Genomic DNA, 26,345 nt, shown 5'->3' with positions numbered 1-26,345 from the left:
CCCCACCCAGGGAATATTAAGTCAGCTCCCCAGAAGTGCTAGTGCATACATTATTCTATAAAACACTATTAAGGGTACTCCTCCAAAACACCCTGGCCAGTTTCCCACAGATATGAAGAAATTGCCATGGATAATATGGCTGGATGGATAGCTGGCAGATATATAGAGTGAATGTTTTATATTTTCTCCCTTTTGTTATCATCTTGATTTAAAAAAAATAGTGATTTAGTATTGGCTTACAAGATTATAAGATAATGGGCTCTATGTCCACACCATCCCCATGACCAAAGTTATCTGTTCTCATTCCCTTCATTGGAAACTGCAGTAGTTCTCCCAACATCACAGATGTGGGTTGACTAAGATCTCTATAACTGTCTATATTAATATATGCTTACCCATTGTTTTCTACCTTGATTTTTTAAAGAAGAGTCAGTGTCTATGGGGAGAGTCTTTTGGATGAAGAAAATAGTTGTAGTCTTAGTGGTTAAAAATGGTCTAGAGTCCTGGAACCTCTAGGGTGGAGCTCACTTTCCTGCATGCTTCTCTCATTTCATACCAAATGATATTGCATCTGCCAATCCCAACTTAATCAATCCAACAAGTACCACCTCAGCATGCTTCACATCAGACTATCACCAGAGATATCAGGCGTGGAATGTAAACCCTTCAACTTCATTACTCAGCCACCAGCTTCCAGATGCTAACATGATTCCAACCAGACTTCTGTGGACAGAAAACCCCACCAATGTGTCTTGGAGCCCTGCTTCCCCACAGCCCCGCCCCACTAGGGACAGAAAGACACAGGCTAGGAGTATGTATCAACCTGTTAAGGCCCATGTTCACCTCATCAGAGAAGCAATTACAGAAGCCAGACCTTCCACCTTCTGCATCCCAAAATGACCTTGTGCCCATACTCCCAGAGGGATAAAGAAAAGGAAAGCTATCTGGGTAGGCGATGGGTTCTAATGGTGGGAATTGTGTGGAGTTGTACCCCTCTTAGCCTATGCTTTTGTCAATTTTTCCTTTTTATAAATAATAAATAAATAAATAAATAAATAAATAAAATGGTCTAGAATGATCTAAATGTTCTACTGATTTTTGAAACTCCATTTCATGACAGAAAAATAGCTCAATTGAATAGTGCAGTGCTTTGCCATGTGTGCAGCCCAGGTTTGAGCCCAGCCCCACTCCCCTGAAGGAAGCTTTGGTGCTGTGGTCTCTTTGACTCTTTCTTTGCCTGTATGTCTTAATCTTAAAAAAAAAAAAAAAGTTGAAGGAAAAGAAACTCCATTTCAAGACCATGTACATAACACTAAATTCAAGGTTTTCCTCTATGTCTCCTAAATGTATAAAGTAATCACATTTTTTTTGTCTTTTCCAAGTAGTTGTGCATTTAGCCCTTTACACTAAAGTTTGCATAGGAATGAGCTGATAAAACACATGCAAGTGTGCAACAATAGATGAATGGTTAAAAAAAAAGTTGTGGCATGTATGCATGATGGAGTACTTCATGATGTAAGAAACAATGGCTACAATATGAAAGGAACTAGATGGAAACATGTTGAGCAAGTTAAGGTAGAAGGGCAACAAAAGTGTATGATCTCACTCACAGATGAGCTCTAAGAGATAGAGCAAAGGACAATACAGGGTGAATCCTCAGTGGACTGTAGTCTATCGCAGAAGATTTGGGGACTCAAAAGGGGGAAGAGGTGAGAAATAAATAGAAATTGAGGACCTAAATCCCTGTGGTGGAATAAGATGATGATTTGGTGGAGGGTGGCATGTACTGATACCTCTTTGGGGAAATGTAAAAATATACCCTTGTGACAACAAAAATCCTATAAATCAGCATTTCCACAATAATATGATAGTGGAGTTTAAAAAAAAAATACGTACATAACTTGAGGCTGATTTTGAAGGCAATAAATCACAAGGGTTTTTCTTTTTTCCACTAATAGAATATATACAGAGATTAGCTTACTGTTAAATTCAAAATCAGCCTAGACATTGAAAAAAAAGTATTGTTTTGTTATGGGGGTGTCACCACTCCAAGCAGACTTTCTCAGAGAGTAAGAGAAACAGGGAACCAGGGGAAAGAACAGCACTGAACCTCCCCTCAGTGCCTTGGAGGTAGAGGGCTCAAATCACCCATCTGGGCTGAGCCGATGATGAAGAAGGCATCATCACATATCTCTCCATTTCAATATTTAAAATATTTTATCCTGATAAAATTTAATCAGAAGTTCCATAAAGACTGATTTATAGCTTATGCTTGCCTCTTGGTGAAATAAATATGTATATGTTTTTATCATGATATTAGCCAAAATAAAGGTGTTTTATTGCCAGTTACAGTAGAAAACAACTGAGACTGAGTTCTTTCCCTTCATATTCTGCTGGGAAATTGTGCAGATTGTCTATTTCCCCACACGCCTCACGCAGTAACCTTTCCTGCGTCTGAACACCGAAGTGAAGCGCTGGCAAGAGAGTGAGGTGCGGAAGAAGAAGGGCTTTTATAGGAGCAGCTTTCGCGAGAATGGGAGGGGGGGGAGTAACCATAGCACTCCAGGATAGGATAATAACTCTCATGAGAATGGGAAGGGGGAGGAGTGACCAAAGCACTCCAAATATTGCGTGGAAATAGACAATGCCCTGAGGGCACAACATAGCGGAAACAGGCACTCTGAGAATGTCCCAACTCTCGCGGGGACTAGCAGTAGCCTGAGGGGACAACATGGCAGATGTGACTGCATCTGCACAATTTCCCAGCAATATTCTCCATTACTAAGGAAAAGCCTATATTAAAAGTGTTTTTTAAATAAACTTGTCATTTTAAAAACATCAGTGTTTTTCAAATGTCTCCTCAACCAGATTTATAAAATAACCAAATTAGGTAAGCAATAATTATTAAACTGCATAAAGTATACAAAACAGAAGGACTTAAATAGAATTTTACTTTTCCTTTCTCAGCTTCTCCCCACGAATGCAGTGATTTTATAAACACTTTAGGGTCTGCAGATTTTGTTGTAAAGCAACCAGTGCTTTTTGTTCTCTTTTGTTTTTATACTTAGATCCTAATTAAATTCCTCAAGTTTCACTACTGGCAATTTTTAATAAAATAGCATCTTAAGGAAACTTGAGCAGAGGAGTGCAGATGAGACAAATATTTACACTGGAGTGTGATGGTAACATAGGAGATAGAAGGACAAGTTACAGGGTCTGAGGGAAAGAGCTAATTTGAGAACCAGAGAGCCTGAGGTCCCTACCTCACAGTCTTGCCACAACTCTGCTGGCAAGCGCATTACCTTTCTGAGCTCAAATTTCTCACTTGTAAAATGAACTCATCAGAAACAGATTATTGCTAGAGTCTCTTTCTACCCCATCAGTCTCTGTTCTAAAAGATATGCCTACATTTTCAGACCAGGCACACTACCTGTGTGATCTGATGAAGTCAGTTTAACAGAACATTCTCAATCTCAGTATTTGTACACATGCCGCCATAAGTTTTATTGTTCCATGGTCACACTTGTGACTCCTAATGATAAAAACTGGAGTTAACAGTGAACAAGATAAGGTGTAAAGACATGCATATGAGAGGAGAATAAATTACTTGAGTCGAGATATGGAAGAGACTTTGGCTATCATCTTTCTTAGCTATTACCTTGATGGGGGCCTGGGACACCTTCCCATATCTCAAGGGCATTTTCTATAAACTAGAGAATCAGGTGAGTGAGGCCAGACCGAGTATAAAAACCACATTTGGGCCTGGGTGGTGAGAAACCCAGTAATCCATATATTACAGTGATCAGGGACCTAGGTTCAAGCCTCTAGTCTCCCCACCTGTGGGGAAGGGGAGGGGAGGGAGCTTCTTGAGTAGTGAAAAAATGCTATAGATGTTTTATTTCTCCCTCCCTCTTCGTTTCTATCTCACTCTTCCTTTGCAATTTCTCTCTGTCTCTTAACAAAATTAATAAAATAAATCTTTGAAAAAGATAAATAAGACCCCTCTTAGAGATAGGATACTTACCATTAAATCCTATGTTGGAGGAAGTCAGAGATTGTAAAATATAATTAGCCCCCTCTTTCTGTCTTTTTCCTACCAGCTGGTGCAGATGTCAGTGAAGTCTGGCTTCAAAAAAAGAGATATATTCTAGAGAGATAAACCAAAGACCTTTTGTCCAATAATTTAGTTTTGGTTGTTTATGTATTTTCTAGGGCTATAATGTGACAGATATCATTTTATCTGGTGGTCTGCTAGAGGGGACGGGAGGAGTGCAAAGTTGTCTGTTCTGGTAAAGATTTAGAGTCCTTGAGTTCAGCATTTGTGGGTTCAGGTTCTCTTCATGAAGTGGGCTTTCATGCTGCTAGGCTCAATTGACCCAGTCCTCATTTATATGAATGAACTTGAATTGTTCAGAACAGTCTTACGGACCATTAAGTCAGATTTTAGGCTTGGGTGTTCCTTTGTGGGATATGGAGCCTCTTTTTGTCTTTGGCAAACAGGCCCAGAGGGGCAAGTGTTCCCCAGAGCCTCAGAGACATAGATATCTCTTTCACAATGAATTTGGTGCTCACAGGTTCCAACAGAACCTGCCCTATTCGTAAAAACTTTAATTGAGTAGATGAAGAGGTCCTCATAATTATAAACTGCAGTAGGTAGAACAAGAGGCTAAATACAGAGCTGTGGTTTCAATTAGCTGGTGCTTCAAATTAGCAGTTTTGGTTTCAGTCAGAAATCAGTGACGTTCTACACTGTGAAAGCCTCGTCACCAGGTACTTCATTCCTCATTATTTCTCGCCATATGAAGCTTTAAAAAAAAAAATACACACACACACAAAGAAAGAAAGAAAGAAAGAAAAGAAAGAAGGAAAGAAAGAGGTAGAGTTGGAAATCTTTGGTTGCCTTCCAAAAACAGTGGAACTCTGTGGAGATTTGATTTACTCTCATATGAGATATGAGAGTTAACTGTTCTTTGTTATATGTGTTAAAAATGCAGCAGGCAGTTTTTGTGCAACACAGAATGGCCTTGTACACAGTCATTCCAGGAAGCCAATTGTTGTCTGGAGTTTAATAGCCGATTAATTGATGATGCTGAGTGCAGCCAGTGTCTCCAAAAAGCTCAAACATGGATCCAGTGCCCTGGTGGCACCAAACCACTGGTGACCAGAAGGGCTGTTATACAAATTCAAGCACACTTCCTTGTTTGTTTCTGCTATTTTTTCTCTCCCAGGTTTTAATTATATCTTTTTTTTTCCTTAGAAGAGAAGAGAGGTACTTTCCAAAGCCAAGAGACCAAAGTATTTCAGATCTCCTTGTGGGAGAATTAGATATAATCTATGGGCCTGTTATTCTAGGCTGTCAGGTACATGGAATAAACAGATAGCTAGAAATCTGACAGCTCCCCTATATCCTTCACAGTATGAGACTTTGATTCTTGTTGGTGTGTGAGTAATCATCTGCTATGGGAGCCAAAGATATTAAGTGGCTTTCTCCTTTGCAATGTAACATAACCCTAGTAAATGTTGCTTCAACTTGTCCCTCCATCCCTGCCCTTCCATCCTGGCTTTCTTATATTTTGACAAATCAATGATGGGCTTCGATTACATAGAGTCGATATTTGCAGTTCTGAGTAGGCTCTTGTGGGTCACATTTCATGGAGTGAAGATGTTACGGTGCATGATTGCTTTCACAGCAACCTGTAACATAGAAACACTCTGACATGTAGCATCTGGTCAGGGTTCTGCTCTCAACTTGTGAATGACAATGAGAGCCAATGCTAGCAAGTGTAGTACCCTAGGTTGATGGAATCTGAAACTGGGAAGAGTCACAGACTGATGCCTGGCATCTTGAATATATATATATTCCCAAACTGGGCTCAAATGTGCAGCCTATGCATAGGACTCTGGAGGGTCCTTTTTTTTCCAGACAGATACCATTTGTTTAGCATACTTCAGAGAGGCTCTGTGAGCTCTTGTTCCTTGCATTGTTTGTACTCTGAAAACATAATGTACATTTAAATATCCTAAGTGTTACTGCTATTTTAAAATGGAGAAATGAAGTGTTGTATATCCAGAAAAGAAGGCTATCAAAATCACTTTGAACTTGCCAGTTCAAGGATTCCTGCGGAGAAAGATGGATGCTTAAATGGAGTGGCATCTTACACCACATGTATATCAATATCTAGTTAAGCTGTCACAGATCTGTCATGCTATGGGCTCTTATTTTGTAAATTAAAGTTATGATACTCAAGAGCAAACTAAGCTACCAGTGATAGGCATTAATCTTTGGGATGTATTCCAAACCTGTGGACTATATTATATATCAGTAGATCTCTTGTAATTTCTTTAGCTATTACACTCATTTGCATGCCAATTATCTAATTAGGTCTTCATATGATAGTGTTAACATGGAGAAGTGAAGCAACATTTATACCACACCTGCTAGGCATTTTGTCTACATTTATATAATTGAAATTATCTAGGCTTATATGTACTCACTTTGGTAAGATTATAATCAAAATCAAGACAAAAATATTCAATATACAAAGTACTATCTACTTCTATGAGGCTTACAGATTTTAGTTTAATATGCATCATCTTTCACAATGAAGAAAAGAGTTATTTTTCCTGATAATAAAGCATTCCAGTCTATAAGATTCAGAAACTCCAAATGTATCTTAGATATTGCTTGGAAGTTTTTGTACTCATTCAGAAACTCCAAATGACACAAAATTATGGGAAGACAAAAAAAAGACCAAAGTTAAAAGTAGTGTGAGTAATATTGACTGTGTGTGTATGTGTGTGTGTGTGTGTGTGTGTGTGTGTGTGTATGTGTATGTGTATATGTGTGTATGTGTGTGTGAACTTCCAAAAATGTTCTTAATTATCCAGTGATATAATTATAAAAGGCTCTGGATGCAGGGAAGACTTCCAGATATTTTTTTAATTCCATACTGTGATACTCCTTTCTCTTTGAATTGACTGTATCAGTCAAACTAGGACATGGCAATAGATTTTTATCATAATTATGAACTCAAGAGTATAATTCCAAATAAGCAAATTTCTGATTTCTTCTGTATTATGAAGAATTGTCCAGAAGTTTAAGCCCAAATGATGAAAGAGTAGTATCAACTGGGGTAGCCTTGATCTGTGTTTTTGTTCTTGTTCTTATTGATATAATAAGGGTGACATAAATGACTTCTATTACATATCTTTCTTTTTGTCTTTTTCTATCAGTCACTATGAACAAGACCGTACTGCACTTAAGAAAAGGGAATGGGAGCGCAGAAATCAAGAAGTCCAACAAGAAGAGGACCTCTTCTCTTCAGGTTTCGATCTTTTTGGGGAGCCCTACAAGGTATCTGAATATGTATGTAACTTTAACTTTCTGGAAAATGTTTGCATGTTACATTTCTGAGCACACTAATCAACATTTATTCTATGTTTCACGCACCCTAATCACTTCTAGGAAAACATATTTTACAAATGAAATGTGTGTGTTCTACTGGGGGCAACTGCAAGTTTCTGAAGAAGACTTCAGAGACAAATTTCATCTTCTTTGGGGAGCAAAGTAAGACTTGAAAAGAACTGCTTGTACTTTCTGTTTCTAAGGATCTTTTACCATCCAACATTTACTATAGCAAGTGATGCCTCTTGAAGCTTTATCTTGCTTTGATTCTCAGCATGGCAGCCCATGAGGACTCCAGCAGAATGTCAATGGGCATGTTATTTTTTTTTTTTCCTAATCAGTGCTGTCCCTTGCAAGACCACTGCTTTTCTTTTCCAAGTTAGGTTGTTAATGCTATTCAGTGACTGGAGTGCTCTTTAAAAACCACTACTCTAAGGGAAAGGGAAAAACCAATCATTTTTCTCAGTTGTTAGTAATCATAGGTTGGTAGATTGCCTGAACTAGAGGGGGGTAGTATAGGTAAGTTGATTTTCTGGCTTTATTCTGACTAGTGTATAGCTCCTGTAATGATCAGACCCCTATTACTACAGTACTGATGTCACAATGTCTGCTTCTGAAGTTTCTATTTGCAATGGGAAAGGTGGCTAGGAGAAGAGTCTTGTTGCATTGCTGGCAGCTGATTGGGTTTTATTAAAATTTAGAAGCAGATAGTGTAATAAAAATAATGTAAGAGGTAAAACAACAGTAGAATCAAATTTTGAGAATTTTAATTTTAAAAGGATAGTCTGTAAGGAACAGTGATTTCTGAAAAAGGAAAGAACTTAATGAAGGTAGCATAGGGCCAGATACTACTTAATGATAGAGAGGAGGCTATTTGGATTGATGCCTAGTAAGACCAGTGTCTTGCTGCTATTCTTAGAATAAGTAAGCAACTGATTTAAGCACTCAGGTATCTTCCCAGTTTGGGAAGTCTAACAAATATAGTTTGGCTGCTTAAACTATTACTTTTCAACCTGTCAGGAAATACAATCCTTACAGTTTTTCCTGTCTCAATTGACTGAATTTGTATCATATCTTTGAATGTCTATATTTACAGATATGATTAGTTTAACAAGCACTCATTGAAGGCCAACTATGTGATAGTCACATCTTAGACTCATGTAGGAAAGTGGATAGATATAGTCTTTGTCTTTAAAGATCTCTTCATCTAGTGGTAAAGATTGTTATAAATGAGAGTGATAAGGGCATGATTGATAGTAACTGCTAGAGAACCACACAGGAGAGCAATTTGTGAATATTTTTTGCTATGTACCAATGAATTTGGGCTATATTCTGTACCTGAAGAGCTTTTAAGTCAAGGTATGGCGAGGATAGACAAAGAATGTTGAAAGACAATGGTGGAAATTTAGACAGTCAATTGCAGGGACAGGGAGTCAGACACAGATAAAGAAACTCTTATATTTCACTATAGGGAGGTTATTTAACTATAGGTAGGTAGGGTTCCAGATTGACCAAGGATGTTAAAATGATGGAATCGGGTTTCTGATTGAATGTGTGGAGGATGGAATAGGAATAAATATCGCCCAACTTTTTTACTTGGAGGGATGTTGGTATTAATAGGTTATTCAGGAACAGAACAGTGGTGGGGTTTGCAGGGGGAACACAGTTACATTTTTGGCCTACTGGGTTGGAGATGCTAGTGGGGTTTTAAGAGACAGCTTCCTAGTAGGCATTGGATATGTGAACCAGGAACTCATGGGGGTGATCAAGATATGTTGTTAAGAGTTAATGGGGCTGGGTGGTGGCACACCAGGTTGAGCACATATGTTACAATTTTCAAGGACCAGGGTTCAAGCCCCTGGTCCCCATCTGCAGGGGGAAAGCTTCATAAGTGGTAAAGAAGGGCTGCAGGTGTCTCTCTGTCTCTCTCCCTCTTTATATACCCTTTCACTTTCAATTTATGGCTGTCTCTATCCAATAAACAAATAAAGATAATAAGAAATGATGAAGTAGTTAACCTGTAGGTTATGGTGTAAGGAACGGGAGATGTGAGAATGAATACTGTCTCTGAATCAGATTACTGAGTAAGAAGATGGAGAGAGATTAGTAACATTCAAAGAGTAAAAGTTGTGATTAAAAACAGTAACAGAGGTCAGGAAATAAAAGGAATAAATTACCAGAGAGGTAGGAAGAGAACTATGTGAGAATCATTTACTAGGAATCAGGACACTAAAGAACTTTATGCATATTGGGATTGCTAGTTACATGTATCAAATTGTTATCAAGATTCAGGACTGGAAAGTGGCTGTTGGACTTGACAGTTAAGGGGTAATTCTAAATCTCAGGGAGAATCATTTAATTTGTTAACTTTGGTGGTCATTGTGGAAAGCTAAAATTCCAAGGGTTAGACAGTAAATGTGAAAGAAGAGAGAGAGAGATAAGAGGAGAGGAGAGGAGAGGAGAGAAGAGAGAAGAGAAGAGAAGAGAAGAGAAGAGAAGAGAAGAGAAGAGAAGAGAGGAGGGAATGTGATTCTGTAGAAAGGTTATGTATGAAAGGAGGAAGAAAGGGAAATGTGTCAAAAAATATTTTACTCTGTCAATAGTTATGAAAGTTCTAAAGTTTACCCACTGATAGAAATAAGAATATGTTACAAATATTCTGTAGGTTGTGGTAGGAATATCTATCAAATTAAAATTCATTATTTCTAATGGTAGATCAGAACTTTTAGGAAACAGCTACCACCCCAAAATTGGCTTGATCACATGTCCAATAGTGTTGGTGGTTTATCAGCTAGCCAATGAGTTCCAGGACTTCAAATCCATTGTAGTTGCTTGGCAGAAAGAGAAATAGTGTTCTCTTGTGTTATTGACTGATTTCTTTTTTCCTTACTATTCCTTTTCTCTATAACGTTTCAAATGGAGAGAGTGTTGTCTACCCCTAGATTTGGCTGTAGAGGGTAGTTTGTCCGTGGAGCTTCTTTGGTAGCTTATAACTTTAAAGCCTAAGTTTGTTACATGGTTAAGAAGGATATTTTCAAATTGTTTGGACAATAAGAAACCCTATTCCATGTCCAAATTAGTGTGAGAAATTTTGGCAAGATGAGAATCTAGATGGCACCAGGTACGTACTTGGTGTGTGCCAGGCACCATACTATGTATATATGTATATATGCACATGTATGCATTTCCCCTACATTCCCCATGAGGTTTTGATGCCTAGAGAGAAGATCTGGCTTTTCTCCACCTTTATATCCTCATGAGTGTAGGCCCAGTTCTGGATGGTACCATGTCGGTAACAGGAACCTATTATGGTCTGACAGGGCTTTAGAAGACTCAGTAAACTTACCTTATGTATGACTCTGCAGAAGAAACTCCATTTGTTTGGGGGAAATATATATGCAAATAAATTTCCTCCTTTCTGAAGTGAATGCTAGTATTTGATAATAGTGATAGTGATAGCAACAACAATTTTTATAGTTCTTCATAGATAAACAAGAATGAGGAAGCCAAGTATAGAGAGTGACTTAGCTGGGGTCACTTGGGGGATAGGTGGAAGCCAAATTGATACCTCCAGCAGCTCCACTGAATCATATAGTTGTTATAAAACTCAAGTAAAACAGCCCTGGGAAACCTTGTTTTGGAAGCTGACAAGTGCTGTACAAATTCAAGGTGCTACTATTATTCTAATTAGATCACAGAAAGAAATAGCAACGTACAGCTTAGAGAGGTTATCTATAAAAATATTACAAATGGGAGTCAGGCGGTAGCACAGGTGGCACAAAGCGCAGGGACTGGCGTAAGGATCCTGGTTCGAACCCCGGGCTCCCCACCTGCAGGGGAGTTGACTGCTTTACAGGCGGTGAAGCAGGTCTGCAGGTGTCTGTCTTTCTCTCCCCCACTCTATCTTCCCCTCCTCTCTTCATTTCTTTCTGTCCTTGCCAACAATGATGACATCAGTAGCAACAACAATAACTGCAACAATAAAAAAACATCAACGGCAACAAAAATGAATACATAAATAAATAAAAATTTAAAAATATTACAAATAATTACCAAATCACATGCATTAGCCCCAATGAAATAAAAGAATTCAAAAAGAACCTCAGTACTTAAATTACCTTGTGACTTTTATTAAAAAGAAATACTGTAGTATAGTAGCACATTAGTCTTCCAATGAAATTATACTATTGGTTTGTAGATAGCATTAGAAGCAAACAGAGGCAACTTGGTATTTCCTGAAGTAGTGAAAGACAAAAAAAAAGGAACCTTAAATGAAGGAGTGCTGTTAGTCATGAACCACAAACCAGACATGTAATTTTTGCCTGAAAATGCCTGGAAAATGCATTTCCTTGATGATGGAGAAATTGCGATTACTTTGAAAATAATGGCTATGAAGGTTACCTTTAAGGAATCAACCAATTATCTAGAATGGGAAATAAAGAATTGGGCAAATGAAAGAAGCCTGTAATTGATTGAAATGACTAAATTTTATTTTTGCTATGTTTATAATGTTCAATCAAGACAGCCAAGAATACCTTGTGCCTTAATAGGATTGCTAAAACTCTGGAGGGTGAAAAAGAACACTTAGTGTGAATCAGAAGTTGCTATGGTGTATAATCAGAACACATTGTGTAGGTGTGTGTAAATGTATTTCAGTCCCTACTGGATTTTCTGCCCAGTGAAATTCATGTCTTTTAAGTTTGGAGAACTTGAGGAAATTCACAGCTGCCTAATTCCAATGGAGGGATGGAGATAATTTACTCTGTTGACCTGAACTGTATATTATTTATTTGACATTTTTTGAAAGGCTGAAATCTTAATGCTACATGCCTATGTGCCCTCTGTGCCAAAACCTTCCTTATGTGTGTTTTGAATTTCTCAGTATTTTCCTTTGAACGACTATGGTGATTCTTACTTGTAGCTGTAACAAATCTTCTCTGTAAAGCATGGGTGTTCTTTCAGTCAGCGAATCAGAAAATGCCACCAGGAAACTTAGACTTGAACTTTCTGCTCTGCAGTTCTGGTTGCCAGTCCCTCTGAGACTATGAGAAAGCTAGTTTAAGGGAGATGACATCCCTTCATTGCTCCAGGCGGTCACAGCTCCACCCCTATATCATTAGTGAACAAGAAAGGCACACAGCTGGAGCTATTAGCCCAGTCTCCTAACTCACTCCACCTGCAGACATGGATTTTCTGAGTTAGACTTTAATGCAGTGCACTTGCTTTATAGTCATTACAAAAGCCATGTGAAGATCATCTTTGCATCTCCTGTAAAATTGGTGCTAGAAAAAGTGATGTGTTTTATTGTTCAAAGGTTCTTGTAAATGAACCAGTGAAAGGAATTCCTCTTCACATTGTCCTAACAGACAACCATTTGTCTCATTTAATGAATCAGGATTTCTTCCTTCCATCAAAGAGAATTCTGTCACCTCTGAGGTTTTCTTTCTTTTTTCTTCCTTCTTTCTCTCTTTCTTTCTACTTTTCTTTCTTTTTCTTTTTTCTTTTTTCTTTTTTTTTTTTTTTTGCCTTAGCTACCAGAGTTTCATTTAATGTTCAGTCCTAGGGAAAAAAAAAATGTTCACTTCCCTTTTGCTTTTCTATTTATGTACCTTTTACTTCAAGTGATCACTTTTTCAAAAACTTTTAGGGTGGTAGGGTGTGAACTTTAGTTTGGGTCTGTTCAATTAAGAAACTATTTGTTGATTATCTAATATGGACCAGACATGATGCTGGGTCTTGAAAACAAGATGAATCAAATTGGTCTCTGAACTTTGAAAGCTCATAACTCTTAGCAAGAAAAGAATTATTATTATATGTCATACTTGATATGAGGCTAATTTTCTAGACTTATTCAAAGAACTTCTGATGATTCTCCTTTATTTTTTCATGGAGATGTAGTTTTAGACATTGAAAAGGTTATAGGTTATTCTAATTTCAAGCATATTTTAAAACCTCGTGATGGGACAAAAAACAAAAGCAAACAAAAAACTAAATATCTACCAAAATCATTATAATGATCAACATAAGTGAAGTGAGATTAAAACCCAACCAAAGAGTACTGGGGAGATAGCATGTTTTTTATTAGTGATATAATAATGATTGACAAGATTGTGAGATAAGGGGTACAATTCCATACAAGTCAGTTCACATCACCAGAGTTCCATATCCCTTCCTCCCATTAGAAGGTTCTCTATTTTTATCCTTCTGGGAGTATGGACCAAAGATATTTATGGGGTTGCCGGGATAGCCTGAGGGTACTTCAACATGGGGTGCAGGAGGTGGATGGTCTGACTTCTGTAATTGCTTCTGCACTGTACATGGGCATTGACAGGTGGATCCATACCCACAGCCTGTTTCTATCTTTCCCTAGTACGATAGAGCACTGTGGAGGTGGGATTCCAGGATACATTGTGAGGTTGTCAATATAGCATAATTTTTATGCAAAAAAACCTTTCATGCCTGAGGCTCTGAGGTCCCAAGTTTAATCCGCAGGACCACCATAATCCAGAGCTCTGGGGTCTCAGTCTCTCTCTCTCTTTATCTCTATCTCTCTCCACACACACATACATATGTATAGCTTAAAATAAATAAAATATTAAAAATAACCAAGATTCTCTCCACTGAAGTAAAGGCCAGTATATCCCTTTTATTAATTCCTGAAACAAAAAGAGGAATGTGCCTAGTTTACAAGTATGCAAAGGAACCTAGAGAGTCATAGGTCCCAAAATTTTGACTCTGAATAGAGAGTTGCTTCTGGGGGTTTCGTCATATTCTGATGAGATCTGGGGCACCTGATACCAAAGTTCTGATTCTGTAGATCTGTATTTTAATGAAAGTTCACTCCTCTTTCATTATGAGTTTACCATATAGAATTTAGAACTTTCAGGGAGTTAAAAGCAAAAAAGGAAAATATCAGAGGATGTAGAACTTTCTTTGTCTAATGGAAAGTGGCATATCCCCATTCACTACATGGTGATATAAAATGAAAGCATTTACAGTTTGAAATGAAATGATGATGCTTCCCCCTTATTGGCCCAGATTCTGTAAAATAGTCAGATATTACTGTCCATTAGGAAATGTCAGAGCCAATGAGTAACCTATTTGAGAGGCACACATAGCCCTGTAAGTGTTTAAAGATTGTATAAAATTCTGAACTGGGCCTGCAGCACAATGAAGTCTATGAATAGAGAGGCTTGGCTGGTGCCCAAATGGTTCATTGTATAACTCTTTTGAAGAAGACTACCTAATATGAAGAATTTATTCTTCCCTTAGCGTAAAAGTAATTTTTACCATTAAGAAATGACAAACTTAGGGACTCTCAAGGAATAAGAGTTATTTGTAGCCATCTCTATTAAATAGGCCTTTCACATGCACTTTGGAAAATGGATCTAAGGATTATAAGGAATGTTAATTATTCAGTCACTGCTCAGCACCAGAGTTACATGTGATGCAATATAAGATTTTCTTTTATACAAGAAAACTAGAATTGGCATATATTTATTTAATTTCTATAACCATCCTTCTTAGCATGTATTTGACACATTTTCCCTCAGTTTTTGAAATCATGTTTCTCTAACTTCTTTCATTTCTTTGGAAATGTCTAATATGAATTTAATACATCTTGTGAACTGAATGCTTTATTCTTCCTATGGGGGTCATGCTAATAACAAAGTCAAGGTTTCCAGTTTGGTTATCTCTGAGTATTCCTTCTTGGTATTCGGTGCTGGTTCCCCTTCTTTCCCCAATTTCTTAAAGGTTTATGTTACCCAAGGTTATTTCCCCAGTCCAGTCTGATCTCATCCCACATATTCTTTCCCTTGCTATCTCACCCATTTCCATCACTTCACTCTCCATTCATCTGCACACTCTCCCATGTTCACATACAGAGCACAGCACACAGTCATACAGCCTAAGTTTAGCATGAAATACCAGACTTGGGTAGGCATACTCACTGTGATGCCAGGAGACTGGACCATGTTAAGAACTGTGCAAGAAACCTTAGAGCTTAAGCACCTATTTTCAGTGGAGAGTGCAACCTCTGTGAAGGTGGTCACTCTCTCCTTTTTATAGAGAGCATGTCTCTGTCTCCTGGGACACAGAGGCAACATAGATTGAATATCTTCCTCTTCAGTGACCATCCTGCTAATATAGTGCCATAAATTTCAGTAGCCTTCTTTGACTACAACACCTTGGGCAAAGACAGTGTAACCTAGACATAAAATGTCCTTTGCTCGTCTGAGTTAGATAATATCTTTAATATGACCTTTGATAGTTAAATATAATAATATATAATCATCTTCAAAGATGACTAGTTTTTTTTGCCTCCAGGGCTACCTTTGGGGCTCAATGCCTGCAGATGGGGAGCTGAGGCTCAAACTGGGGTCCTTATGTGAGACCTTAAACTTTGTACTATGTGCACTTAACCCGGTATGCCTCCGCACATCCCCCTGAATAGCTCTGTTTATGGAAGTTGTTTCAAAGTATACAGTTATCAGACCCCCTATTTTTTTGTTGTTGTGAAGGCTGTGATTTCTGTGATTTCTGAGTTACAATACTATCTTCTATGCCCATTCAAAACCCCAGTGATTTTAAAGGTCAAGCACAGCTGTTTTGATGGGATTAGTGTATCCTGCATGGAATGATGTCACTGATCTGTTGATGTCCATAGAATGATTTAGTCATCAACAGCACTTTGAAAGTCTAACTTCATTTTGATTTATTTAAGCAACCATTTAAACTTTTGAATATGTATTTTTCCAAATCACTGAAAAGATACAGGAGAGCCTGAGTCACTGTTGATGAACAATTGCACCATTTCAAAGTAAACTAGAATGAATCATCAATATGTAATCACAGTTGCCCCCAGAATATGTAGGCAGACACCAGTAATTTATACAGTCCTCTGATTAAAAGAAATTAGATTGCTTTAGTCATAAGTTAGCTCAGTTAGATGTTTAATCCCAGGCTTTTTTCTAAACTGAATGCAATCATGTTTTAACTTTGTTTTCCTTATGCAATGGGCTAGGCGTTTTTCAACATATGCTATAGCACAAATGGCTGATGTGTCAAGAACAAATATAAGTGGAACATTCCATTATAATTCCAATGACCAGTAAGCCATGGTTGTTAATCACAATGTAGAAAATAAGAATTCAGCTCATCTGACCTAAACTAGGTTACTTTGCTAATAAAACTTATGCTTGACATAATTTAACACTTTCTTCCAAAGAACGTCTTGAAAGACAGACCAGAGAGGAAATAAAGGATAACTACATAGCTCATTCCAAGAGGTACTTTCAATAGCATTGTTGATACTTTTCTTACATAGCACATGAAAAGTTAAAGATTATATGACAGCATGCTAGTTTTAAAGAACCCTATGTGCTGATCTACTTAGGACATCTGTTTGAAACATTAACATTAGGAAACACAAACCTATTCATTCTCTCTCCTCCCACCCCCATCTTTTTGTTATTTTAGACAAACAAAGGTGATGCACTTGCCAACCGAGTCCAGAACACCCTGGGAAACTATGATGAAATGAAGGACTTACTAACTAACCATTCTAATCAGAATCATCTAGTGGGAATCCCAAAGAATTCAGTGTCTCAAACACCCATCAACAAAACCGAACCGAGCTTTTTTCCAGAACAAAAGAACCGGATGATCCCAACTCAACAGGACAATACTCAACCGTCTGCACCAATGCCTCCACCATCAGTTGTGATATTAAATTCAACTCTCATACACAGTAACAGGAAGACCAAACCTGAATGGCCTCGAGATAGTCATAATGCTAGCATTGTACCAGTCAGCCAGGCCTGTGGTCAGCCCAACAGGATGCACACTTCTACCCAAGACCTGACCCCAGCCCGACTGGAAGATTTCTTTGTCTACCCAGCTGAACAACCTCAAGTGGGAACAGTGGAAGAACCAAACCTATCTGCAAAGGAAGATAGTTATCTCAAGTCCAGTGGAGGGGATACTTTCAAAGAAATATTTCAATCCATTTCACCAGAAGAATCTGAATTTACAGTGCAAGCACCTGGGTCTCCCCTAGTTGCCTCCTCTCTACTAGCTCCTAGCAATGGTCTTGCAGTTCAGAACTTCCCGCCAGGGCTTTACTGCAAAACAAACATGGGACAACAAAAACCAACTGCATATGTCAGACCTATGGATGGCCAGGATCAGGCACCAGACATTTCTCCAACACTGAAACCCTCCATTGAATTTGAGAATAGCTTTGGGAATCTTTCCTTTGGATCACTCTTGGATGGGAAGCCCAGTGCAGTCAATGTGAAGACTAAACTGCCCAAGTTCACTATTCTCCAAACAAGTGAAGTAAGTAATGTTTAAAGTTGGTTTTGGTTTTAGCTTTGAGTTCCATGCTCTAGCCCCTGTAATAGAGTTTTCACCTACAGATCTTATTTGCCTTCTTGATCCTTGGTTGAGACTTCAAGGTCAGTATCTGTATTTTGATCTTCTGTCTTGTGACTTAACTGGTAAATACTCTGGTTCAATCTTGATGGTTTGGAATGTCAAAAGAAAGGTCACTTTCAGTGAACGAAAAGTGAGAGGTATGAAATAGTTCCTGAGACTATATCTAGTCATAGTAGACACAGATGCATAACCCTGGAGATTTTAATGATTCATGGGCACTTTGAGGTCCTTAAAAAAACGTTTTCAGTCTTCATAGGCCTTCACTAATCAAAGTCATGTCATAAACATAAAGCACAAAAGTTGTTTAAGGATCAAGAATGTGCAGATATGATATACTGACACTGGAACTAGAAGTAGAAGGCACTCTTTGTGAATCCTAGTTTCTTGAGGACTTGCAGGGCTATCCTTTGGCAAGATATTAATGGTGTTTTCTGTCTTCTTCGGTCTTCCCTTCTGCATCATCTTCTTCCACAAGTATCTGTGTAGGACTCTTACACTGTGACCCTTCTGCCAAAACCAAAGGAACTATGCTAAACCGAAATTCCACTGGGTTTAGACCGACTAAGTAAGTGTCTTACCCATCCCAGGAATCCTTTATTTGTAAAAAAGAATTCTGGAGGGACCCATGCTTCATCCCAAAGGAATGAATCACTGATGATTGGACCCCAGGTCTTCTGGTTGATGGGTGGGGAATATATATTGGGTGGTCCTGAGATATCACCATTTAAGAGGACGCCTACAACACTTCATGTCCTTGACTAGAAGAAGCCACTGCCTTTAGATTGAATCCAGGTTACCCCTGACTAATGGCTTACAAAGATACAACAGAAGAAAGTAGGTTGAAATTCTTACTCAGTGGGAAGCATAGACTGAATTTTTGTAGTTTCTGTCTGAATATTTTCAGATTCCAAGTTAGTAATGTCTGAATTAAAAAAGTCTGACCCTGTCTGCTTTCTAATTCTTCTTCCTTTATTCATTCTCAGCAATAATCTCAGAGGACCATGGAGACATCAAGGAAGGGTGGCCCAGCCTAGTGTACTTTATGAATGTGTGTTGTTTTCATATTGTTGCCTATATGAGGTGATTTTGATTTTTGTTTCATCACTCATGGAGTTTTCTCAAGTTTCCTTCTTAAGTATCTCTCCAATATGACATCTCTTCCCCCTCTCAGTGTCCATGAGCATTTCTTGCCTGGACTGCAGTGAGAGCCCTTCCCCTCAAGTCCCCTTTTCTCTGCTCTTACTTCTCTTCCAAACCGTTCTCTGCACAGATCTATCTGATGGGCAGGCTTGACCATGCTTTGGAGTCTTCAGTAATTTCTCATTGTGTCTTGGAAAATGTCCTGATTTCTTGGACCCACACACAGAGCTCTTCCCTCTCTAGTTGCCTGTTCCCTTCCTAGCTTCATGTCACCACATCTCTATAAGCAGATGAATTCCCAGCTATATGGTACTTCCTCACTGTGCCATCCTTTATTCTGCTTCCCTTCTATTGTGCCTGCTGTCTGCTCATCCTAGAATGTCTTTCCCTGAACTCTCTTGTCTTATTAAGCCCTGTCCCTCCTCAAATCAAAATTCCATTGTCACCTTGTAGGTGAAAGCTTTGCTGTTTCCACTGGGATTCCTCAAAAACTGCTTCCTTTGGCCTCTCCTTGTATCCTATATTTGCCTTACCTGCCTCTGACTTCACTGTGTTAGAATTACCTCTTTATGTATCTGCCACCTTTCCTAGACTGTGAGCTCACAGAGACTAAGGAATAGTCTCCCTCTTTTCTGTATCCTCGTGCTCCTAAAAATACCTAGAATCTAATAGATACTCCATAAATGTTTTTGGATGAATGAATTTTGAATATTGTTCCTTGATTACATTTTCTAAGCCATAATGCTAATCAAATAACATGAAGAAAACTAAACAACCGCTAAAAAGTTCATCATGTTATATTTATTTAACTTTTCCCTATCTGTCTATGTCTAATTCTGTTCTGCTCCTTTACAGTATTTTGGAATCACAATCACAGTCAATGTTGGGCTACTTAATAACAGTTGCACTACTTAAAAAATCAGAAAGACACCTACTTTGAGAGAGGAGGGGGTCTTGATGAGGCTGGGTTATCATTTTTATGCTCTCTCTTACCCCTACTATGTGCTACTGATCCCTCTTTGCAAAGCAATGGCATCACTCAAGATGAGGCTGAAAACAATACAGGCAATCCTTGTTTAGACCATTCACAACATGGATGACCCCAATTCAGTCATTAATTTGTACTTTTTCTTATTTCTCTGGAACTAAGGGTATAAAGCTCCCCAAAAGAATCAGAACTGTCATAAGCTCAGGGGATGGTTGTCCAAGGAACAGCCCATGTGTGTGAAGCCCATGGAGACTGTACAAACAGACTTTGGTAGAGTCCTGTATGAAAAATGGGTCAGGTACATGAAAGTCTTTATAATAGATCAATGAAGATGCTACTTATTTGAAAATGAAGGTCAATGAAGATGCTACTTATTTGAAAATATATGTCTCGAGAAAGGATTTTAAAGCAGAGTAGAGAGAAGCTTAGGACCCTAAAGTCAGGAGAATTTACAAGTTGTAAAGGATAATGTGGAAAATAGGAGGTAAGGAAATGAGAGTTTAGGCAGACCAAGAGAGAGCTTAGAAGGGTGTAGATTAAAATGTGGGTTTAAATATAGACAGGTGGAACATTATGTTGCTTTGAATCTAATGGAATTTATGTGGCTAGAACTCTGACCAAGACTGGAAATTCACCCTATTAAATCTTGATGCACTTTTCTAAAGCACTTCACATTAGAATTCTGCCCCAGTTCCTGGCGCCAAGAATTTCAGGCATTGGATTCTGGGTCCCTAGTCACAGTAGCCATCTATGATGAGTGGCAGCATTACTTTGAGTTAGTAATAAAAAGGCATATCCAGAGAACATTCATAGGCTTTCAGGAATCTCACTTCTTCCCTGGTTCTAGTGATAAGAGAATGGCATAGGGGTCAGTGAAGTACATTCACTTATCACAAACCCTAAATAAGCAGAACTTTGACTTATGGTGCTATCTGGGATTGAAATTAGACCCTTTTATATTCAGGCTAGAAATTCTTTTGAGTAAACCACTATGCTATTTCCCCAGCCCAGATATGGTTATATTTGTAAGTTAAGAGATCATAATGTATGGCTGAAATGTGATGCTCATATGTACACACACCCATGTTTGCTTATGTGTCCGTGCTGTCCACCTTGCTGGGAGATGTGCATTTTTGCCTGCCCTTGAAACAGTGCTTAGCTTCTCATAACTTTTAATCAGGATACTAGAAATCGAACTGACTTGATTGCAAAAGCTCACTTTTTGAACTGAAGATTTCCCCCCCCCCCTTTACCAAAGCACCTCTCAGCTCTCAGGCTCTGAACCTAGAAGTTCATAGCCTCAGGCATGAGAGTCTCCTTGCATAACCATTATGTTATCACACCTACCCTGGAGCATGTTCTTTAAACAAATGATGTGTTTGTTAAATGAATGTAATGTTACAGAATTTATTGGCATGCTAAAGAAGAGAGAAGGAGAGAGGGAGAGAGGGAGAGAGGGAGAGAGGGAGGGAGGGGGAGAAGGAGAGGGAGAGGGAGAGGGAGAGGGAGAGGGAGAGGGTGAGGGAGAGAGAGAGAGAGAGAGAGAGGATGATGCACTGAAGTTAGAAGAATTTTCTATGAACTCCCTGTGAAAACACTGAAAGATCTGTTAATGCCAAGTGTAAACGGAGGGTTGTCTTCAAATGGTGTTTTATTAGGAGATTAATTTGTTAATAAACATAGTTCTATGCTGGACTAGCTTCGCGGGTAGAGACAGACGACCAGGGACTCATGGCTGAGCTGTACACAGTATCTCTTTATTCATGTAGAACGCAGCACAATCTAAGCCAAGCTAAGCTAAACTAAACTGAAAACTCACAAACCTGTCCTTACATATACTTGCCAAGTAGGGTGTAAACAGGATGTGATGTAGAGAGGGTGGAGCAAAAAGAGATTGGTGAAAATCAGGGTGTGACAAGGAGAGGGGGCAGAGCAGGTGAGAATTGTACCAACGAACCACCAATGCCCTGGAGGGAGGGTGGTACTTAGTTAACAGTGGTTTATGTAAATAGACTGCAGCTTTGAGTGGGATCAAACCAATGCCCTGCAGGCATGCCGGTGCTTAGTTAACAGTGGTTATGTAAATAGAACACAGTGTTAAGCAGGGGGGATTAAACCAAATGAAACAGAAGGGGTTTTTAGAAGCAGAATTAGAAGCATACCAACAGTTCTATACATGGTTTCATTACAGATGTTTTCATTTATTTTTCACTAGGAAAAAATCCACCTGCCATTGTGGTATAGATAACTTTGTATTGGTGCAGTTTTTCCAGTATTATTGTTTGGGAAGTGATTGCATGAAAATGAAAGGATCAATAGCATGTATAAAATATCTCTATCCCACAACAATAAGCTTTCATAAGTACAGTACTAGTTTGTGGAGGACCATTGCCACAAAAGATCATTTGTTTTACAAGCTTCTCTTGACTGTGACTTAAGGCTATCCTATGCTCTCACAGCCTCAAAAGTAGGACACTCAAAAAAGTTTAATGGAACTGATATGAATGATGGGATTTGGCTTCTAGTTTCTGTTAGTGGTTAGCTTTGTCAACCAACTGAAGTTATCATTGCCCACAGGTGGTCCTCCTGTGTTTTATATCCTTTGCAGTGAACACTCTGACTGTAATTAGCTTTCTTTATTATGAGCTAGATAGAACATGCAAATCCCTGTGTGGGAACTGCAGAGAATGCTGGGAACTCACTGTTCAGTTGCTGACTGGCCTACACAGAAACCACAGACACAGTTCATGCAAAGAAAGGCAGACCAGCATTTCTCATTTTTGTGGTGTTTCTCTGTGTGTGCCTCAAGTGTTTCACTAATTTAAGTAATATTAAGATGGTTTTATACAAAATTTTAAAAAGCAAAGTTATGAAGAATTTTCAGTAAAATGTACAATGTTAACAGCAAAGTTACCTTTTCCCTCTAGTACAAATGAAGAACATTTTGGTTATGATATATCCCATCTGAAACGTGTGTAATATGTTCTCAGGGGATAGATATGATGTATGTGCATATCATAAATCTATTTATTTTTAGATTTTATTTATTTATTGATGAGAAACATAGGAGGAGAGAGAAAAGCCAGACATCACTCTGGCACATGTGCTGCTGGGGATTGAACTCAGACCTCATGCTTGAGAGTCCGATGCTTTATCCATGTGCCACCTCCCGGACCAGACCACTCATAAATTTATTTTTTGACCTGTTCCTACAGAATTAAAACAGTATCTAGTTTACAGGAGTCAGGTGGTAGTGCAGCAAGTTAAGCGCAGGTGGAGCAAAGCATAAGGACTGGCGTTAAGGATCCCAGTTCGAACCCCCGGCTCCCCATCTGCAGGGGGGTCCCTTCACAAGCTATGAAGTAGGTCTGCAGGTGTCTATCTTTCTCTTCCCCTCTCTTTCTTCCCCTCCTCTCTCCATTTCTCTCTGTCCTATCCAACAACGATGACAGCAGTAACAACAAAATAACCACAACAATTAAAAAAACAACAAGGGCAACAAAAGGGAGTGAGTAGATAAATAAAGAAATATTTAAAAACAGTTTAAAATTAAAAAAAAACAGTATCTCTCTTTAGCTCCGACACTTTTAGGGATGAATGAAAACACCCCTTAGACCCCTGTATTGTCAGGTTGCTGGCAGATAATCTTAACCTTCCCACGCATTCCCAAGATATTGCGGTTCCACAAACCTTTCATCTTCTGCCAATCTGTCACCAAGTGCTTGCTTTTTGTTTATACTTTTCCAATCGCCCTTCCAACCCCTTCCTCTAACAAATGTTAAAATATTTTTCTTTCACCACACCTCTTCAATTACCTTTAATAATTCTGTAAATGGAAGAAAGGGGCCCCAACTGAGCACCTTGGAAAGATAAATAGACCAGGTAAACTTGTCTTCTTTCTCATGTAGAAGTCAGAGGTAATGGGAGAGAATTAAGTGGATTGTCATATTTGAGTGACCAACAGAGTTGCCCTGTAAAGAAGTGACTGAATGATGCTAACAAACATAGAATTGATTCACCAGATACTGATACAGACTGACATGTGGTAGCAACCCCAAATATTTTCTCAGAGGTAGAATGTAAGATCTAGCCTTGAACTTGACCTTGAGTAGTGGGTGGAATTGCAGTAGGTCAAGAGGTTATCTGGAGGGCAGTTCATGCTGTGTTCGAGAACATCATCATGCAATTGCTTCCCCGCTGAACATGGGCATTGACAGGTCAATCCATACTCCCAGCCAGCCTGTCTCTCTCTTTCTTTAGTGGTGCGGGGTTCTGGGAAATCTGAGCTCCTCTTTTTTTTTATTTAAGAAAGTATTAATTTACAAAAACATAGGGTAGGAGGGGTACAATTCCACACAATTCCCACCACCCAATCTCCATATCTCACCCCCTCCCCTGATAGCTTTCCCATTCTCTATCCCTCTGGGAGCATGGACCCAGGGTCATTGTGGGTTGCAGAAGGTAGAAGGTCTGGCTTCTGTAATTGCTTCCCCTCTGTACATGGGCGTTGACTGGTCGGTCCATACTCCCAGTCTGCCTCTCTCTTTCCCTAGTAGGGTGGGTCTCTGGGGAAGCGGAGCTCCAGGACACATTGGTGGGGTCTTCAGTCCAGGGAAGCCTGGCTGGCATCCTGATGACATCTGGAACCTGGTGACTGAAAAGAGAGTTAACATACGAAGCCAAACAAATTGTTGAGCAATCATGGACCCAAAGCTTGGAATAGTGGAGAGGAAGTGTTAGGGAGGTACTCACTGCAAACTCTAGTTTGCTTCTGCTTTCAAGTATATATTTTGCAGTAGTTTACGGATACGTGTGAACATATGCTATCTCTCTCACAGAAATTGGTCTATATCTAGGTTTTGGGACTTTGTTAGAAAGTGAACCACCTGAGATGGAATTAGAGTATACTATGAAAGGAAAGGTCTCACCCGAGTAATGAAGCTGAAGGGTTGTCATTCCACACGTGTAGTCTCTGGACACAGTCTGAAGTGAAGCAGGTTGAGGTGGCAATCGTTGTGTTGGTTAGGTTGTGATCAGCAGATGCAATATTATTTGATATGGATTGGGAGAGGCATACGGGAAAGTGGGCCCTATCCAAGGGTTTCAGGACTGGGGGAAGTAGAGGTTCTATAGTGGAGATGTGAGGTTCCTGCTGTCTTAGGGTTCAAAAAGACAATGGATAGTTAATGTGATCATCACATTATTTGGTAATTGGGTTAACTTTGAAAAGTCCTTTTGTTAGGGTTTGCTGTACAGTACCCAGTATCTTGTATATAGCTGTGCTATTGGTTGCTTCTGATCTACTTGGTCTAGGCTTTTGAGAGAGTCTGCATATCACATACACAGCCTATATATTAAAAAGATTCAGTTTGTGTTTTGAAAACCTTCGAGACATACAATTAATTTTCCCCCTCTCATATTAATTAACTAGTGATTTATATGACTACATTTTGCTAGGAGTGTACATAAACACCATTCCCACCACCAAAAGACTGTGACCCATCCCTCCCACCCACTCCCACCCCCCACTGTCCCAGGAAGCTGCATGTCTACCCCTCACCTCAGGGTTATTACTTTGGTGCCCTATGAGCTCCTCTTTCTAAAGTCAGTCAGGAGTAATTGGTCACCATCCCCCTCTTTCCCTGAGAACCCATGCCCTTCCTTAGCCCCTTACCTTCATTTCCTAGAAGCACTAGTCAGAGATTCATTTCAATTTTGGGTTAGTAAAATGTATGCAGATTCTTGTTTCTTTGTCTTCTAATACCTTTAAATCTTGTTCTTTGTCAGATAGATAGATAGATAGGCAAGCATGTGTATATTTATCGTTCTCTAATGCTGTGTGTAAATTATGTGAGCCATCAGAATCCTGAAAGAATATCATCTATATTATTTTTTAAATGCATTGGGTTATTTGGTTTCAGTAATACTGTCATAATGTTTTGTGTCTCTGTGTTATTTTGTTTTCACCCTTCAACTCTTTTCATTTTTTATTTTATTAGTGATTTAATAGTTTATTTACTTCTCTTTGGTATTTTTAAATCCCTTTTCACTTTAAACACTTTCTTTGTTAGAAATAAGTCAAAATATTGATTTACTTTTATTCTATACAAAAGTAGTTTTCTTCAGTTCTTATTTGATTTTAATTTAAGTTATTATTTTTAATGGTAGATTTGAAGCACCACTGCCTACTAGTAATTCCAGTAGTTCTTCAGGAGATAACTGGAAATAAGGTGAGATCTACTGAAAAATGGGCTCTACTTCAAACTGGACTTACCATATGAATTTGATACAGTGATTTTTTATTTATAAAATGGTAATACTAACAAGACCCTTGAATGAGAGGGACACAATTTCCACCAACAAAACTCTGTA

At 38.8% G+C, this 26,345-nt stretch overlaps 1 protein-coding gene across 4 annotated transcripts in view; it reads left to right on the top strand.

Annotated features, from left to right (window-relative positions):
• The window catches only part of AFF2 (ALF transcription elongation factor 2), a 637,776-nt gene that overhangs the window by 212,335 nt on the left and 399,096 nt on the right, over positions 1-26,345 (top strand). For 2 of the 4 annotated variants that reach the window (XM_060182897.1, XM_060182895.1), the window contains exons 2-3: positions 7,234-7,354; positions 16,886-17,746. In XM_060182897.1, the coding sequence (XP_060038880.1) occupies positions 7,234-7,354; positions 16,886-17,746 (982 nt within the window). Of the gene's footprint in view, positions 1-7,233; positions 7,367-16,885; positions 17,747-26,345 lie in introns of all 4 variants that reach the window. The other 2 variants (XM_060182896.1, XM_060182894.1) reach the window with 1 other exon arrangement.

The sequence above is a fragment of the Erinaceus europaeus genome, chromosome X (genome assembly GCF_950295315.1).
Source record: "Erinaceus europaeus chromosome X, mEriEur2.1, whole genome shotgun sequence".
Lineage (NCBI taxonomy): Eukaryota > Metazoa > Chordata > Mammalia > Eulipotyphla > Erinaceidae > Erinaceus > Erinaceus europaeus.
The sequence above is the reverse complement of the archived record's forward strand: the minus strand, read 5'-3'. Positions and strand labels throughout refer to the sequence as shown.